We start from the raw sequence: 18833 nt of genomic DNA, 5'->3' as shown, positions 1-18833 counted from the left end.
CACCTGAGCCGGTCAGACTCATCGATGAGGCATTGCAAGAAGAGGAAACTGATGATATGATGTCTTTGGCCGCCTGGAATACTATGAATTATTATGATGTTTCATCTCCAATCGCTAGGGCACCTGTGGCTGGTCTAACGACTTGTGATGGTAATTCGTCTCCAATCGCCAGTGCACCTAAGGCTGGTATAAGGATTTGTAATGATACTTCGTCTCCAATCGCCAGTGAACCCGTGGCTGGTCCATCAAATGTTCGTAGTCCATTCAAGAGACATTTTTCTTCCCCGGTGAAGAGGAAGAAAAATTCAAGAAGAAAGCAAAAAGAGAAAAAAACCCCACCAGTGTTTCCGGTAAACCTTTCCAGAAGTATTTCCTAAACAAAAAGAGGAAGAAAGAAGAAATGGAATGGTTGAAAAAAGAACGAGCTGCAGAGAAGCAAAGAAAGAAAGAACTGAATGAGCAAGCAAAGGAAGAAAAAAAATGGGGAAATTGAAAGCAGTCAAGAAGAAAATGCGTTTTTCTTCTGAGTCTTCTAACCCAAGTGTTGACATTTCAGACTCAGCGGAGAGTGAATGGCATGAGTCTAGTGATGAAAGCTTTAAGCCTAAAACTCGATGGCTGCCCGTTATGAAAGTCATTAATGAACATTATATTATAATACTTCCCGGGGAAAATCGTCCATATTTCTAAAGTAAAAGCTACTATTTCATCGATGCAAAAGTGCGGGAGACTATGGAAATGGCCAGAGCCACCCGATGTACTTAGCTATGAATGGAAGGCGGTAGTATCCCACATAAATGACCTGACACAAGTAAGCAAAACTCGTAATGTTTATTTAGTTCCGGAATTGGACTTTATTTGGAATATCTAAGGATTTTTATGTTAAGTTTTATTTTGGTAAGTACTGAGCCTATGCGTTACTATGTAGTATGTATGTACTTAGTTGCTAAAATAAATATATTTTTGTATTTTTACTTTGAAGTAACTAATTTTGCACCTTTTGTTACCCGAACAAAGCTGATGATATTTTGCTGTCAAACAAAATCCTCTCCTATGTAACTTGTTACTGAACCGCCCATTGCTACCAAGTTGATTCAAGTAGCTATGGGCTAGAGTGGTCTGACAGGAAGCCCTGAAACAGCAACATGGTTTTGAAAAACCAAGTTTTTTTTTTGTAACAGACCCTTTCTTAATTTTTGTCTTGTCATATTAATTAAGACATTTGATCCATTATGAGTAGACTTGCTTTGCCAACATTCGGTCTAATGCTAAACGTTAATCGTCATTTTTGTTGATTTTTTTTCTTAAGTGGTCAACTACTGGCACGTTTACGTTACCTAGAGTGCGGTCAACCAAAATTCATCCCATAATTGATCAGTCAGTCGTGATCAACGTATTGGACATGCCTGATTTATAGTGACATTGGCTCTATGGAGAAGATATGTATAATCTCCTAACACAATAACATAATTTATATTGAACTTCACAGAATGGTCTTAGATCACGTGAATTTAACCCAGCCACATTTGGATAATTTGATATCACATGATATGATGTTCCAGCTGATCGCAACTTGTAAGGAGGATGCTCCACTATCTGAAGTTGATGTCACGATAGCCATTACTTTGAAGTCAATAAATAAACAAATACTAATTTTATGTAAAGTGTTCTGTTTATTGAGTTATTCCCATCGCAATGGTGATATCACAGCGTTGAAACGTATAGATAGAAGTTATCTCAATGTGATATCTGACTTCCATTGTTTGTCATGGGAGTGATATGTAATTTTAATGTAAATATAAATTGTGTTTCTAATTTTTGTATTTGAGAAAATAAGTAATCTCTATATATTTATATATTAATTTAGACATCTAAGATTATTAGATAATATATCATTATTTCTGCTCAAAATGTACAAAGAATATTTTAATTCAATTGATGTTAAAACTACATGTCTGTTTTTCTTTCTTGAAAATATATTTTTAAAATAAAAAAATATTATAAGTGGAACAGTATTTCGTGGTTTTATAAGGCGGTGGGTAAATGAAACAAATTTGAGAAAAATAAGAGATTATTTTTTTTTTTAAATTCTTACATGGCAACAGTAGCTCCTACATATTATTATTGTGTTGATTGATCAATTAAAAATCTTATTTTAACAGATTTAATCACTTTTAGGATTTTAAATAAATACATTTTTAAGTATGATACAAATAAGTTTAAACTTTTAGTTGTCCATTGAAATACAACAATTAATAATTTATTTAATACACAGCATTTAGAAGATAGAAACAAATAAATGTAAATTCTACAATTTCATATTTGAAACATTACCAAAACCAAAATTATATCAATATGCTATATTATATTATGTGGTTGGCAACACAGTGTTCAGTAATTTGGAATGTATAAATTTGCAATTGTAAAACAGCAACTCAGCCCAACTCGCCATGCTAATCCATGCCGTTGACAAAAATGATAATTCTGATTTCGAACAAAATCTATATGGGTTGAGTCTTTAATAATATTTTAGATTATTTCAAAAGTGTCGATGACAAAAATTGACAGATGTCAGTAGAAAAATAATGAAGCAAGTTGGTAAAACAATTTTTGTATTTTTGCTTAACAAATAACTTACTGTCACAGTTTACGCGCAAACGTATCACTGTCATCTCTAGATGACGCTCGCGTAGAAGAGGTTAAAAAATAAAATGATATGTGTGCACAATATTAATGTGTAAGTCCCTATCTAAAATTAAATACTGTTACTGTGATATTTTTCGGCAAGTAATATTACAGATTCAGCCAAGTACATTTCTTGGTGAGTTCCTAAACTGAACATTTGAGATATCCAACATGAAATTGAGAAAATATCATTAATTTGTTTCTTACCATTATATATATATAATATATATATATGCATAAATGTATGCATATGCTTAGGCCTAAGCAAATACGTACTTTTAATTAAATACATCAATTAAGATTTAATTCAGTATGGTGTGTCGGTCATAAATGTTACGCCTCTGTTCCCGGACTTGTCGTTTCCATTTATCCTGTTGGTGGCCAACTCTGTTGAGGACATTTCCTCTCACTCCCATCGGGTGTGCAGAGCCTCCTGGGCTGATGGAGCCGTCATCCTGAATGTGACAATTCACATATATTGATACAGGTTTGTAATTGATTAGTAGCCCATAATATTATCATCATTTCAGTCGCAAAATTAAATATCTGACAAAATAACTGTTTTAGCCTATCTCAGATCTTTACTTTATAATATTGATCAAAATGAAACTGTTAGCTCTAATTAAAAAGAATTGAATTAAAAGGTGTCTTCATCCACCTGCAACACAGGAATCGTAAGATTTTTTTATAATGGTAATAACAATATGCCAACTATACTTATTATACTTACTACTACTTAATTAGAATGGTGGTACCCAGTGGGCCACGAATTTCTATAAAACCTAAGAAACATCATTATTCAGAATATGATAAATAAAAAAGAATAAGTATCATAAAGCCTCGAGATCGGGTAAGAATGTCACCATGGTTACAAGAGTTGGCAGTATATTGTGTACAATATATTAAAATATTTAAAACAACTGACACGGGCTAGTGTAGTGAGTGTAAAGCACAGCGTGTATACACACTCATTTTCTATGGCCGGCCTTGCATGGACGGATTTGTAGAGCGCGTAAACGCGCTTGTGGCATGCATCCGATTAATGAGCAGTAGTGGCCATTTTTATGTCACGTTTGGGAAAACAGATCAGTGTATTTTTCGCGTGTGACGAAGTTGCGCGCGCCAATGCAACACATAATTTATTTTAGTGAAAGACTTTGATCTGCCATTTTTTATTGGACAAGTTCGCACCTACTACGACCTCTAACTGCCGCAGTACATCATAACGGCCAGTGGGTGGACATAACCACACGCAGTTAGCATAGTGTACAATGTCTGGGTATGAAGGAGGCGGGGTAAATCGGAAAAAATAAAGTGTGGTCACACTGTTTTAAAATGGGAATAGCGTGTGTCAGAACGTCAGGGGGTTAAGCCATTGCGACGTGTTGCAGAGGTTGGTCGTCGTAGTAGAGCCAGTACATGTATGACAGATGTAATAATTTTTCATTAACAGTTATAAATGATATTCCATAGTGATGGCGAACGAAACGGATCTTAAACTTCTAAAACTGTAATTCCTTCTTGTATGAAAAGGCCTGTATTTTGAAATCTATGATGTTTTTGTTTTATTATATTGCTGTAATAACTATATTTGTTAGATTAAAGACAATAGATATTTAAAATTCGATTAAAATCTATCGGGTTCACTGGTTATATAATTTTCAATTATGCGATCAATATTATTTGCTGATTTTTATCAAACATCGGCCGTATTTGGCATTGTGTAATTTTCACATTGGGTTACATAATATGCTGCCATGTCATATCAGTCAGGTCAGTTGGACACGTCAAGAGTCTGGAGATCTATATACACTCTGTCCAGCCACCGAACGTCATAGTCTTTTAACTCAATATCATGTCTCCAGATTTTTAGACATGAGATTATCTGTAATGTGAAATACTTACTTCTTCGTTGGTATGTTCCTGATAAGAAGCCTTAGGTCTTTTGTTTAGTAGAGGATCTAAGCATATTAGGAATCCCATATATACCACCAGCAACATTATCACCCAAATGACAATGATAACCACCACCTGAAAAAAAAAAGAGTATTTTAAATACATGTGCATATATTATAATTTGTATTCTTTTTCACCACTATAATTATTTATTAAACTAAATTAGAGGTTGTGATCGAGAAATCTTGCCTCGAGAATTCTCGAGAAATATTCAGAAAAAGCCAATCTCGAGAAAGTAATTTTCCAAAATTTCAAAAATTATTTCTTTAGAAATCATCAATGAGATTCTTTAGGCTTCACTAGGCAGCTACCCAAACGCCCAACCGGAATTAAAAAAAAAAACAATTGGATTTCTCATAAAAAAAGGCATCAAACGGAATTTCTTATAATTTGTTTTGGCCGGAAGAGCTAAAATAAAAAAGTCCTTGACTTCCATTTCTTTAACTTGTTGTTAAAAAATCTACATATCTCGAATTCCCAAGAAAACAAATATTATTGATTACGAGAATTGCAAAACTCGAGAAACCAGAAGCTCTAGGCGCAATCGCATTAGGTGTCCATGCACAGTGAGGTTGAGTAACAGGTTGAACCTGACAGTTAACACGTAATGGCGGCCATACAGTTATCTTTGTTAGATATATCTGCTGCGCCCATAGACAAACAACTTTCGACCGCCAGATGTCTGCCAGGCCCAAACTGCCGGCGACCCCCCACTCTCGTGTTTTTGTAAAATTGTTGGAATTTCGACTCGCCGAAAGTTTTCGGGTGACGTTATCTGGCTGTGTCGTAAAATAGTAGACACTGCGCGGTATGGCTGCGGCTGGTGTTGCTTGTTATAAAATACAAATTCATTTATTATTAATAATATAATACCTAATATGTCGCAAATATATTTTATTTATTTTTACGAGGGTAAAACAAAGTTATAATTATTTATGTAAACATAATATATTATACAATATAATATAAATGTTTACAATTTTAGAGAGCATTATAAATATTAAGCTATTGTGAAAATATCGACTAATAACTCGAGTATTCAAATTTTATTTATATTATGTAGTGAATATTAAAAAATAATTAATTTAAGACGTTCACAACATAAATTAATATACCTAATCGTGAATGACAATGTCAGTAAATCTAAATAAAATTTACGTATATTTTTAATAATATCATAGTAATTAATTATTAAATATAATTTTGTGGCATGTTTAAAAATTGTGTAGAAAAACAATAAATAAATAATACCGTATTCTAAAAATATGACCAAATAGTTAAATGCTGACTCATATGCCCATTTTATAAAGGGAATAATTTATTCAAAAGAAAAGAGTCTAGAATTCTAGATCATAATATATTCACACATAATTATTGTTTCGGTGATTCGATAAAATACGCAACATTAGTGGAATCATGGTTTATTTTACCAACATCACTAGTGTGTAGGTATTTTATGTCAATTTGTTTCTAATAAAAATTACTATAGTTATATTAGCTAAGTAAAATTATTTGTGTATCAATATCGTTCAAGTATAACTACTTAAAACCAATTTAAACACTACCCCTGTGTATTATCTCCACGAAACCTAACCTCCGCAGTTTCTGACACTTGACCTGCCATAGACAATAACTGTACGTATATCGACACGTCTGTTGACAGTTTGAAAGATTTAAATGGGGTAGTTTGAACTGATCTGTGGTGTGCCCACTAACGTACAGTTATTGTCTGTGCCAGGTCCAACCTGCTACTCAAACTCGCCGTGTATGGGCAGCTATTAGTGCAGTAATAGAAGTGAAATAATCACAAACACCCAGGTTTTGAGAAAGTCACATAAATATATTGTGACCTCACCGCGAAACGAACCTGGAGCACCCGGATGAAAGGCAAGCGGATTACGCCCCGGATTACTTACTGGTATACTGAGCTTCAAGAACAAATGCTTGCAGTAGATAGTAGGTGTGCAGTGCTATAATTTTAGGAGTAATAAGGAGATAAGAGAACCGACCATGCAGTCTCTTATCACGCTGATAGTGAAGGAGCAGCGTTGGACCTGACTCGTCTCAAACCATAAAGTAACTTCTACAGGTTTTTTTAAAAGGTTTGTCGATAGCTATTTCGGTTGTAACACCATTATCAAGACTATTCAGATAGGCCGTTTGCCTTTGCTTAAATACTATACGTGTATAGATAGAGACAGAATACATTTTCTTATTCGTTCCAGCAATATTATGAATTTTTACATTATTATTAATTGTAATATTATTAATACTTTGAAAACCCTAAGTGGGTGCCACAATGTTTGCATATATGTAATAAAGGTCTAAAATTAAATTTACTTGAACAGTTGGAAATTAATCGCGAATTATCCAAAAGTAATCACATAATTAATGAAAATTTGGTAATGCATTCGTCGCCACTATTAAATATAATCTAAACACACGATTAAGACAATTATACTAATAATATTTTAATTGATTAATAATGTCAATAAATAACCATCGAACACTGTAATTTTGATAAATTTTGAAAATTTCGATATCCATTTTAAAAAACCCACTTAGGGTTTTCAAAGTATTAATAATATTACAATTAATAATAATGTAAAAATTCATAATATTGCTGGAACGAATAAGAAAATGTATTCTGTCTCTATCTATACACATATAGTATTTAAGCAAAGGCAAACGGCCTATCTGAATAGTCTTGATAATGGTGTTACAACCGAAATAGCTATCGACAAACCTTTTAAAAAAACCTGTAGAATTTAATATTAATTATATTTTCATTTCTTGTAAAATGGAATTCTACCAAGTAAATGCTAACTCAATCAATAAAGTAACTTCTTTAACAATTCCATTTTATCTTTCAAAATATTTCTGACATTTCATGACAATGTCATATTTCCTATTGTTGCTCAATTTCTCTTTCGAAATTGTCTTTGTTACAGATTGAATGTTTATTGTTCTAATTTTACATGTTTAATGATTTTTTCTTTCTTGTCATAGGCGTGTGAAAAAAAATGTTGGTTGAATAAATGTTCAATTATGCAATTACAACTATTTTGTATTGATGTATTAAAAGTCAAAATTGGCCGTGTTTATTGGAGATCCATATCTATACCAATTAATTTTATAGATTCACGGTGAATGTAGGGATTGCAATACAGGTATTTCAAAACCGGTATTCCAGTATTTATCAATACCGAAATACCGGTTTTAAAAATCCAAAATACCGAAATTTTCTGTATTAAAAACCACACTCCTTTACGGTTTTGAAAATGAATTGAATGTTATTTCTACATTACTTTATACTGTATTGCCTATTAAATTTAGTGTATAAGTTATGTGCTGCTAAAATGCAAATATATTTACTGAACCCAACAAAGTTGAAATAGTAATAAAACAAAATCCATCAAATATACTCATTTACAAAATTGTCGTGATAAATTAACATAACATTATTTCGAAATAGAAAACATCCGTGACAAATGTCCAATTTTATTATTCTATAATAAAATTATTCATGACTCTACAAGCGTTCAATTGAAGAAGCTTTTCCTGCAAACGCACTTATTTGCACGTCTTACTGAACTAGTCTTTTTGAGGGTGTTAGTTAAAATTATCAATTTATTCAAATTATTTGTAAAAATCACCAATTCTACAATATCATCATCAATACAAATTTTAAATGTCAACATAAAAAAATAAAAATGTAGGTATGTTTTGCTATAAAATAATGTTTTTAAGATATTTTTATAGCTATATTTACTGATAAGTACTTTTTTATGTTTCAACGAATACCGGTATTCATTAAGAAATACCGAAAAACCGGTAATGATATTTTCATTCGGCATTGCAATCCCTAGGTGAATGTAATATCACTTTAGAAAGAAATCAATCACTATTCAATCAACTGATAACACACGATTAAAAACAACAATCTTTGTTCAAAATATCCTTGCTAAAAATTACTGAAGCAACAAATTACCAGTATGATAAAAGATAAAGAGATAATAGACCAAATAAGTACCACAAAATCACAGAGCACAAACGATCCACTAAAATCTTATTATATGCGAATACACAGAAAAAATAAAGTAAAGCTTTAAGGTAAGAAGGACTAATGATTATTTTCGCATGAACTTACTGATCATAGCGGATGCTATATTCTTTTCTTTCGACCATGTCCGATCCTAATAGGATCATATGGGTCTCCACAGAGTGGGGATTTGTATTAACAGATTTTATTTTTACGAGAAATGGATGTCAGCCACTTGCTCAACCTATTAGGTCCACACTCTGACTCATACACAAATTGAAATACAATATATGTACTTGCCAGACCCAGGATTCGAACCTGGGACCCTTGACACTATAGACCGGCACTTAAGCCACGCCTAATTCCACGCAATCAATTTATGTGTATACAACATACAAATATTATTTCCCTCAAGGGCATTGTTTATTTATATGACAACTAATTATGTCAGTGGCGAAGGGTGGATATAGGCCGTTAAGATCCGACATAAATAATGCACACTAAACTTTGTCAGTCAAACGTATTTGTTTTAACTAAGACTACAATGTGTAGATAGTGTTTGTTAGTTTTTAAAATCCAATTAAACCCTGCCTAATCCAAGATAAGAGTAAAAAAATATTTGTTTGTATGATGTATGAGGCATAATTTTAGATATTTTATAGACAGAAGAATATTTTTTACCCATTATGGTTTGATTAAGCAGGGCTTAATGAATTTTGAAAAACTAACCATCATCTGTAATATGAGGCGTGTCCATTTCCAAAACCCGCCAAATCCACAATCACGAAAAAGTCATGTTTTGATTGTTTCGTGTCGATGAATAAGAATCAGTGCGGCCTGTGTATTTATTTTGTTCCTAACTACGTTATATCCCTAGGAAAAACGACTCGAAAGTATCAAGTTATTTTTTATATCCGCCATCACCAAACGGGATTTCGTTCCTATAGCCGCCAAATCCTTCATCAGCCAATGAGCGCTCTGCGTTGCGCGGTAATGCAAGATGGCGATCTAGCTCTCAAACAGTGAATATCGTGTCCATTTCGTCGCGTGTATTTACCAAGTTATAATGTCAGAATTATTGAAAAATGTGCCAAAAAGTTCAGCAACAATACTTATGGAAAAAAGAAATACAATGCAATGAAAGGTAAATGAAGTTCTTAACAAATTGTGTTGAAATATTGTTTGGTGTTAAATTATTAATTTAAACTACCTATCATGATTATTCAAATACAGCTCTATATTATTATACAGTGTGCCAATATATAGATTTTTTATAGTATTTTTAATGTGTATTTTTGCTATGCATTTACAATACCAAAAATGGCCAGATTCTCGAACCAATACCTACAAAACGTAATATACAGTAACATAGGTATTTTTTTATTATTGGTAACGGCTTATCGAATTAATTACGCAATGTAAAGAATACACCTAAGTACGCAAATTTTTACTTTACACGCATACCTGTTCGTGGAACCTATGCAGAAAAAAAGTTTTAAACTACAAACCTATAAATATGTAAACATCAAGTGGCTTAAAGTTTAAAGTAGAATGATGTATAATTATTAATGTACCTATCTGTTTAAAAATTACCTACTAAGTACTTAATATTGTATTTTTTTTTAAATAATGTACGATGTTGAAATAATATGTACCTATAAATTAATATTACTAAATATTCTACCTGCATGCTAGTATTGTCTATACCAAAGATTTCGAATCCTGTGCCCGCTGGCGCAATGAAACATGATGATAAAGAATCTAATTAGGTATATTGTTTTATTAAAAACTAAATTTTTGTGAAAACCTTTTTTTCGAATTAACTGTTATTTTGTATACATTTTCAAAAAGGCAGTAACAATTTCCTTGTTTACGGTTGAGAACCCCTGGTCTATAGCTATTATTATTTTATGTCATTATAATTAAGTAATCAATTTTATTCAATAAAAATATTTAAAACTAAAACTTTGCACTAATTATTGCTGATAACTCTGCTGGTAACTGTAATTATGCTGAAAAAAATGTTGAGTTGTAACCATCGAATGACGCCAAATCCAACAGTGATTACTTACTAACTCCGCCAAATCATGTGATTACAATCAAACTTCGCCACCTCCAAACGGGTTTTTGCATTTTTTATACCGTAAAACAAAAATATTTCGGCAATTTATTGTTAAATCATAAAGATTCATACTTTTTAACATATGTGCATTTTTATTTTTTTAATTTAAGCATTTAATTTCCTTAACTAGAAAATGTCGATTTGCCAAAATTGCTTGCGTGTGGATTTGGCAGGTATTGGAAATATACGGCTCATATGTATTCTTAATTCAACGAAAACAAATAAGTATGACTAAAAAAGTGTGCACTATTTTTATCGGATCGACTATAAATAGTATACATAAACTATTATGGTTTGGTGGGTAAGGTTTAATTGAATTTAAAAAAACTAACTAGCACCATCTGCAAATTGTATTATTATATGTATATATTAATGAAAACAAATAAATCTGACTGGCAAAGTTTAGTATGCACTATTTATGTTGAATATTAACAGCCTACCTCTACCCCTCATCATTGCATTATGTGTGTACTGAAAGTGAAAGTGGAAACTGCTCCCTGGATTGCTTGCACCTGACCGATAATTTTTTATCAATCCCGATAGTAAATCAGTTTTCAAAAAAATCTTTAATAGTTGTCGTTGGGAATTCAGCAGTAGCAATCTTTTTAGGCACCTACCAAATAACCTTTAAAATAAATGCAATTTATCAAGCAATCGGATATTAAATTCGTACCGTTATTTCTCTATTTTTACATACTATTTTATTGAGTATTTCTGGGTATGCTTCGCATCCACAGTGTCTATGGACAGCACGCCACTGATAAGTAGGTAATATTAATAATAATTATTTTATTAGTGAGAATGATGGATTTTGAGGAAGAATTTTGCTAAAATGCACTTCAAAATTAGATAAACAAACATGTAACTCCACATCTACCATATGTAATCCTTCTCGTTTTTTTAAATTCGTTTTCTGAGCGCTGAGAAATGCTCATTCGCAGAGATATGATGAACCAAACGGCAACAGAGATTAAATAACTGTAGTAATCCAGGATATTGACTCCAAAAGAAATCCAAAATGCTCATAACTCTAGCACAGCAAATGTAGCTTTATGCACAGAATCATTTTTCATGACTATTAAATTTTCTTCCACTATTAATGTAATGGTGTGTACCTTGCGAAAGAATCTATGACCCACTTGTACATTTGATAATCAAGTGATGGAAAATACTAGAATGGTAAATAGGTTTTCCATCATCTTGTGCACTTCTGACAAAAACGACAGATTCATAGACTTCCTCTTTCGCGACACTTCTTTAGCACACAGTTGGCCAACACTGCAGTCTAGAATGAAAGGAAATTGTTTTAATTTTAATGATTACTATCCTCAGTAATGAGGCAAATGATATGAAGGGATTTCCAAAAACCGATAAGTCCATATTATTCTATGTGTAATTTCACACAATGTTGTAATCTATAACTTCTAAAACCAGCCAACAGCACACAAAGGAAATCTTTAAATACATAACGATTTATAAAAACTGATTATTTCAAATGGTACAAATTAACATAAATTGCTTACATTTATTTACTACGATATAGGTTTATCAACTAATAAAATGAGGATATTGTTCTAATTTGAATAAACAAAAAAATGTTCTTTTAAATAATATAATAATCATATAAAATCTAATCCGGGATTGCAAACCGTTATATGTACTTTTTTACTCATGCATGCATAAAGCCCAAAAAGAATAATAAATATTATGTAATTACCTTTATGATAGCAGTGTTTCTGTTTTCATATTTGCATTCACAGCGCGGACAAAACTCTTGCTCTTTTCCTTTGATTTCTTCACCAACTCTTGGCAGGATGACTCCATCGCAGTTGCTTTAATGCAAAATACAATATAAATTTTAAAACAAAATAGGATAAGTGATTCATAGGATCTGAGAGCACTATATTACCACTGACATATTATTAAGACTTATTGATAGAGAGAGCATAAATTTAGCCAGATTAAATTAATACAGTTCATATCAATATATATTCTGGAATAGAATATACATTTAGTGACAAATACTTACAATTTACACTACCCCACGTCTTTTCGTATCTTCTAGCGTTCTTATGTCGGTGATGACATTAAGGAGAGCAATTATAGAGTTGCAAATACAGTTATCTCCATATTTTGTATTACGGGGTATATATAAAACCAGCTGTCATATTAAAGATAGCCAATATATAAAACATTCGTTTCGATAAACATACTATTAGATAATAAGAAATTCAAATTACGAAATGACTTGAAACCGAAGATGCTGAAAAAACCTTTTTCTATACAGATCTAAAGAAGCCTAAATGTATAAAATAATGTGAAAAAAGGACCACCGGTCCACTGATTAAGTTAGTGTCATACCCATGATCATTGGGCCTCTCCCGATAGATAAAATTAATTATTAGGTATAACCATGTCACCTGACCTCCTAGTCAACAATGGGCGTACGTACGTCCATTATTCCTTGATTAACTGTCAAAATATTCAACTTGTACTTAGCACGTAAGAATTATTGTATTTAATTAATAATAAGGAGTATGTGAGGGGAGGATGGCAACACTGCTGGTCAGTCTATGGCCGCGAGCCAAAGGAGTGTACATCCGGCCCTCACGACTCGGAGAGTGACACAAATAAAATTGGAGAAAAATACCAATTTAGTTTTTAATTATTGTGAATCCCGGGTCCCACCAACATCCCGAGCTAGCCACGAGGTCCCGGGATATAACATTAGCTACAAGTGACTTCGCATTTCAGGTTAATTTGTAGAGAACTCCACATTACTGCTATATTTATTTGCCAATTTTCAGGGCATATGAAAAGATGATCCGTCACGATGAGTAGATAAGCAGCCAATAATACTACATGTCAGTATTATTTAGTTGAAAAACATTATAACAACTGCACTAGAGTAAGTAATCATCCAGCAGTTTTGGCTTCAATTCCCAGTGAGGTCACAATGTTATATTTATTTGAATTCTTAATCGGTCCGAGTGTTTGTGATTGTTTCACTTCTATTACTACTGTCCGTCAAGAAGATCTAGGCAATAACTGTGCGCTTAAAGTGCGGTTAAAAGTGGGAGGAGCTTGTTAGTTCACAGTTTTAACACGTGGACAACTCGTCGCTAACCGGAAGGTGCTTCAATCGGAGTACAGTTAAAAATGGGAGGAGCTAGTAAGTTCACAGTTTTAACACGTGGACAACTCGTCGCTAACCGGAAGGCGCTTCAATCGAAGTCCGGTTAAAAATGGGAGGAGCTTGTAAGCTAAAGTTTTAACACGTAGCCAAGAAGATCCTGTTGGACAGTACACTACTGTTTCACTAAACTACTTTCATTGTGCCTCATGGCCTGTTGAAGTGTTAAGAAGAATATACGGTACAAATCGGTTATCCTGTATACAGCGGCAAACACATTTTGAAAATAGCCGATATACTGCATTATTTGTTAGGTTAACCTAACCTAACCTAACTTAACCTAACCTAAACTAACTCAAACTAACAAATAATCCAGTATATCGGCTATTTTCAAAATGTGTTTGCCGCTGTATCCGAATATACCTATGTATTATAATATATGAGTTGCTTAGTCGCTAAATCCGCTCTAGCGGTTTTTTTGAGTTTCGAGTAAATTATGAAAAACTGTTATGTGCATTTATGAAGATTTTTAATGTAATTTAAATTATTATATTCCTACATACATAAGAAAAGTAATAGTAAAGTAGTACATAAGAAAAGGTAAAATAAAACCTTACATTCCATTTACGTGCCGTATTATTCCAAATAAAGGCATTTGAATTATCCCAAGAGTGGGTTTAGTCACTTGCTTCCCAACAGAACGGATTTGGCCACATACATTATTATTAACAAAGCAGGATTGAACGAACACGCAGTCAGACACTGACGATAACTCAGTAGCGGCCTATATTTGTGCAAATTATAAAGGAGGTCGCTTTCCCCCTCTCATCACATCTCTGTAACTTAATTTTAGCACTATATCTACAAATGATAGTAATTTTGCTATTTACCATTTGTTAGGCGGAACATTGGCAATGTAAAGTTTTCGGTCGGAGTGCGATCCTTGCGTATTGTTGAGAACCGCTGATGGACTGGGGCAAACACACTTGCAGCGCTCATCGTCATATGACTGCACTTTCTAATGGAAAAATAAACACAGTGAAAGTACACAGTGTTTCAAAAAAAATTACATTGCAAGATTACACAGTTATACTTATGTAAGTGTTTAAAATATGGTGCAAGTATCAAGTATCTCCACTTCCTCTTATTGTATCAAAACAAACCTCTCCAAAGTATTATCTACCAGTAAATCCAGTGTAGTCTGTATACATATTGTTTTTCAATTTGTGTATGAGTCAGAGTATGGACCTAATAGGTTGAGCAAGTACATTACATCACGCTGAGAGTGAGAGGCGATGTTGGACCTGGCTCGGCCATGTGCTGCGGATGTCAGAAGAGAATTTCAACCTGGCTTGCCTGTTTTTCAAGCTAACCGGATTCCAGCGTCCTGGAAGGCCGCTAAATACTATATATAGTGTATACGGCGGAGATACAGGATGCTGGTTTGACATGGAACAATGTAAGAACACTGGCGAGCAACAGGGATTCTTGGAGGCGCCTTGTGGTGTCCATATGCTCCAACTAAGGGGCGGATATGGCCGAAGGAGAAGATGAAGGTTGAGCAAGTGGCTGACATCCATTTCTCGCAAAAACAAAATCTGTTTGTCAAACCTTCACTCTGTGGAGGCCCATATGATCACATTAGGATTGGAGATGGTTGAAAAAAAAATTATTAATAAACACAATATTATGTAGTACTGGTTCCACTTGTTTTAATATTAGTCAGGATCAGTTTGGTCCACTTCAAAGAGACATTGTCGAGTCAAAAATTTTCCAAATTGCACACATGCTTTATAATTTTCACGTTGACATGATGTGACGACGACAATCAAATATAAATTGAAAAAATTGGTAGGTAGTATTAAAAATTAGTTAGATATAAAACCTGATCATTTTTGGTTGATGTATAAATGGCGAAGAATGTTGTGTTTAGCATCTCAATTTTTCTTAATCCTACAAATACTTATTTGTACCTACGAAAATGATAAATGAATATTGTTTCTACATTAGATGCTGTTTTGACGACTGTCACTTTGATAGATTGTGTTTAGTCAGAAGTGTCAGAAAAATGTAGTTGGACGTTTCGTATAAAACGATTTCTGATCGTCAGAAATGGTCAGAAGTCGTCAGATTCTTACTGGAACAGATAACGAAACGTCAAAACTCAAACTATTTCCGGTTTACTTACAGCACATGCGTAACTCGTCAGAAATCAGTTGTCAACCAGTCAGAAACATCTGTTCGAACATACTACCTATAGTGTGAATGATAAATGACTTATCCATGCTGGAGAAATCACAATGTAATTGATATTTATAAAAAAATTACATACATTTTATTTCACAAGAAATCATTAAAAAAAAGATTACATTTCAAAGGTTATACTTGCTATGTTCGGTTATTTATGTGGCTTGTATAGTAGATGAAGAGTATAAAGATATATTGAATAGGTAATATATTGAATAGGTAATATAACCTACTTGTTTTTGGGTTACAGTAGGTTGTTTGGTTTTTCGTCTGAAAAGACCTTGTATCACAAAAACGATATGTAGTAGGTACTAATAATTACCGTTGAATGTATATTATTGAGTTATAAACAACATCGGTATTCAAATAAACATGAAAAAACTTACGTCTGCATGGCTGACTCCCAGTACCGCAAAGGCAACCAAAACACAAAGTCCAAGCTTTAAAATCATCTCGATTGATTGATCTCGTAATTAATATATTCGTATGACGTATCGTTGTCTGTCAACTAGCGAGAAAAGGAAAAATTGAAAATATTACTAAATGACAAGACAAAATAAATAAATAAATCTATCAAAACAAAACGGGCTGTCAAAATGTAGGATATGCATAAATAACGAAAGTGTTGCCCAATCTATGGTGTTGCCATATTTTGGAACTGGAAGTACAAAGCCTCCAATAAATTTCGTCAAAAAATATAGGTAGTACGCAAGGCCTGAACAAAAACGATGCATGAGTGCGAGTGAGAAAGTATTCGGCACCCTTACAATATCTGCGACACGCGCTAGAGTAAGATAAAAGGTCTACTAGCTACAAGCCAGTTTCCAAAAGTATCGCCATCAAATCGGGGCGAAACGCTTAACATAGCGTCGATAACTTGCGAGCTCGTGTTGCTAAAATTGATATTTTTTGTGTTAAACATAAAGTCAGTGGTAAATATTTTTGGTTAATTAAGTAAAAAAGATGGTTCTGTGTGTTGTCTTAAAATGTGGTAGCCGTACTGATAAGCAAGAAGATAGTATTACGTTTCATAAGTAAGTTGATACATGTTTGTGATAATTTATTTGTATTTTATTATATATTTTAATATCAGTGACCTAGTGTTTCTTTAAAATAACTGGAATTATGGATATCTTTATCTAATGGTTGCATTTTGACCGCTTAAAAATACTATATAACGTAAAAAAATAGAAAATTATATTTTAATTTATTCTGAGCGTCTAGTGCGAGCACTTTGGGCGAGCACTAGCGAAATGGTCTATGTTCTCGAACATTTGTAGACGAATGCGTTCGCTCGCTCACAAATCAAACGCAAGGCACGCGGCTTCATTTAGCAATGCAACGGGTGGCGTCTAGAAGTATCTATAGTCTAAGGTAGTACGCGTTGAATGACCAATACTTTTCTGCATTTTCAAAAAATTACCTACTCGTAAAGTGATTAACGAGACCCTTTTTTAGACAAAATACAGATGTACAGACCTACCTACAAACAGACTTCTCTGAAGAATGGGATGGAGGAGCCACTGTCTAAAACTGCATAATCAAGACCCGTAACTGGACAAAATCTGACATTCGAATGAAATTTTCTAAATGGCGCCCTCGCCTAATGGTAGTTCGTAAAAGTACATAGGTACCTATTACCTACAAGTTTTTTAGTTCCATCTTTGGCTTTGGCCATTCTACAGATTATATTAAGGCTGAACGTACAGAATATTGAACTTTTACGACAAAAGTTAGAAAGCTCCCAACTTATTATACTATACACATTAAAATTGTTGAATCATCAGTATTTACATAATTAATGCATTTATATTTTTTTTATATGGGTGGGAATTAATAGCACAATGCAATAATCAAAATTCACAAAAATAAAATAACTTTAACATTTGGAAAGTAGTTTTCACATATATTAAATGATTTCACAAATAAATAGATGAAATCACATAAAATAGTTTGTTTCACAAAACAAAAATCATAAATCACTCATTGTAAATATAAATTCACTCAATTTTGACAACTGCACACATTTGTAAAATTGTTCATCACAAAGAAAAGGTAGAAATTCACAAATGTCAAACTAATAATTGTAGCAGCAATACAATTTATTAGAAGGCAATCGCAAAAATGATGCTTAGGTGTCAATATAATTAATGTTTAACGCAGTAATATAAATATGTGTAGGTATATTCGTGCTGCTATCGTTCATATATTATTTGATGTAAATCTACAACCAAATAACACCACCTAGGTAAATCTTTTTCGGTTCATCGATATAAATTATGGTAAATGTGGCGCAGATGCCGTCATGAGATTGTATAAGTATCATTTTTGAACTAAACCTAGCCTAACCTATTATAACGTAATCTAACCTAATATAACTTAACCTAACCTAACCCAACTTAACCTAACCTAACCCAACCTAACCTGACCTGACCTATCCTAACCTAACCTAACCTAACCTACCTACCCCAACCTAATATTAGGTACCTAATAATATAATCTTAGATTGTGATAATGAAGTATCAAAATCTATGAGCATTTCAAAATTTAAATTAACAATTATTGGATCGAAAAACCTATATGCAGACAGAAAAAGGTATTTATTATAATTGTCTACTGGAATAAACTGTTTTCGTAAAAAAAATCAT

The 18833-nt window shown here is 32.9% G+C and overlaps 1 protein-coding gene across 1 annotated transcript; it reads right to left on the bottom strand.

The window, feature by feature from the left end:
* Positions 1-2055: 2055 nt before the first annotated feature.
* Positions 2056-16809, bottom strand: LOC147079334 (uncharacterized protein CG1161-like). The gene is made up of 5 exons (XM_085940083.1): positions 16572-16809; positions 14829-14956; positions 12523-12637; positions 4591-4716; positions 2056-3140 (listed from the first exon to the last, which is right to left on the bottom strand). Exons 1-5 carry the CDS (start codon positions 16635-16637, stop codon positions 2988-2990), a joined length of 588 nt encoding a protein of 195 aa, XP_085796209.1. The 5' UTR covers positions 16638-16809; the 3' UTR covers positions 2056-2987.
* Between the last annotated feature and the right edge of the window lie 2024 nt (positions 16810-18833).

The sequence above is a fragment of the Rhyacophila brunnea genome, unplaced genomic scaffold, assembly GCF_057557595.1.
Source record: "Rhyacophila brunnea isolate RB1 unplaced genomic scaffold, BYU_Rbru_1.0 scaffold_1, whole genome shotgun sequence".
Lineage (NCBI taxonomy): Eukaryota > Metazoa > Arthropoda > Insecta > Trichoptera > Rhyacophilidae > Rhyacophila > Rhyacophila brunnea.
Note: the sequence above shows the minus strand (reverse complement) of the source record. Positions and strands in the feature narration are given on the sequence as shown.

Excerpts from the sequence above, each read along its gene's own strand:
- LOC147079334 (XM_085940083.1), bottom strand. The coding sequence starts at position 16,637 with ATGATTTTAAAGCTTGGACTTTGTGTTTTGGTTGCCTTTGCGGTACTG. Across the intron at positions 12,638-14,828 it reads AATGTTCCGCCTAACAAATG|CAACTGCGATGGAGTCATCC; the intron begins GTAAATAGCAAA and ends TTTGCATTAAAG. Across the intron at positions 4,717-12,522 it reads GAAACACTGCTATCATAAAG|GTGGTGGTTATCATTGTCAT; the intron begins GTAATTACATAA and ends TTTTTTTTTCAG.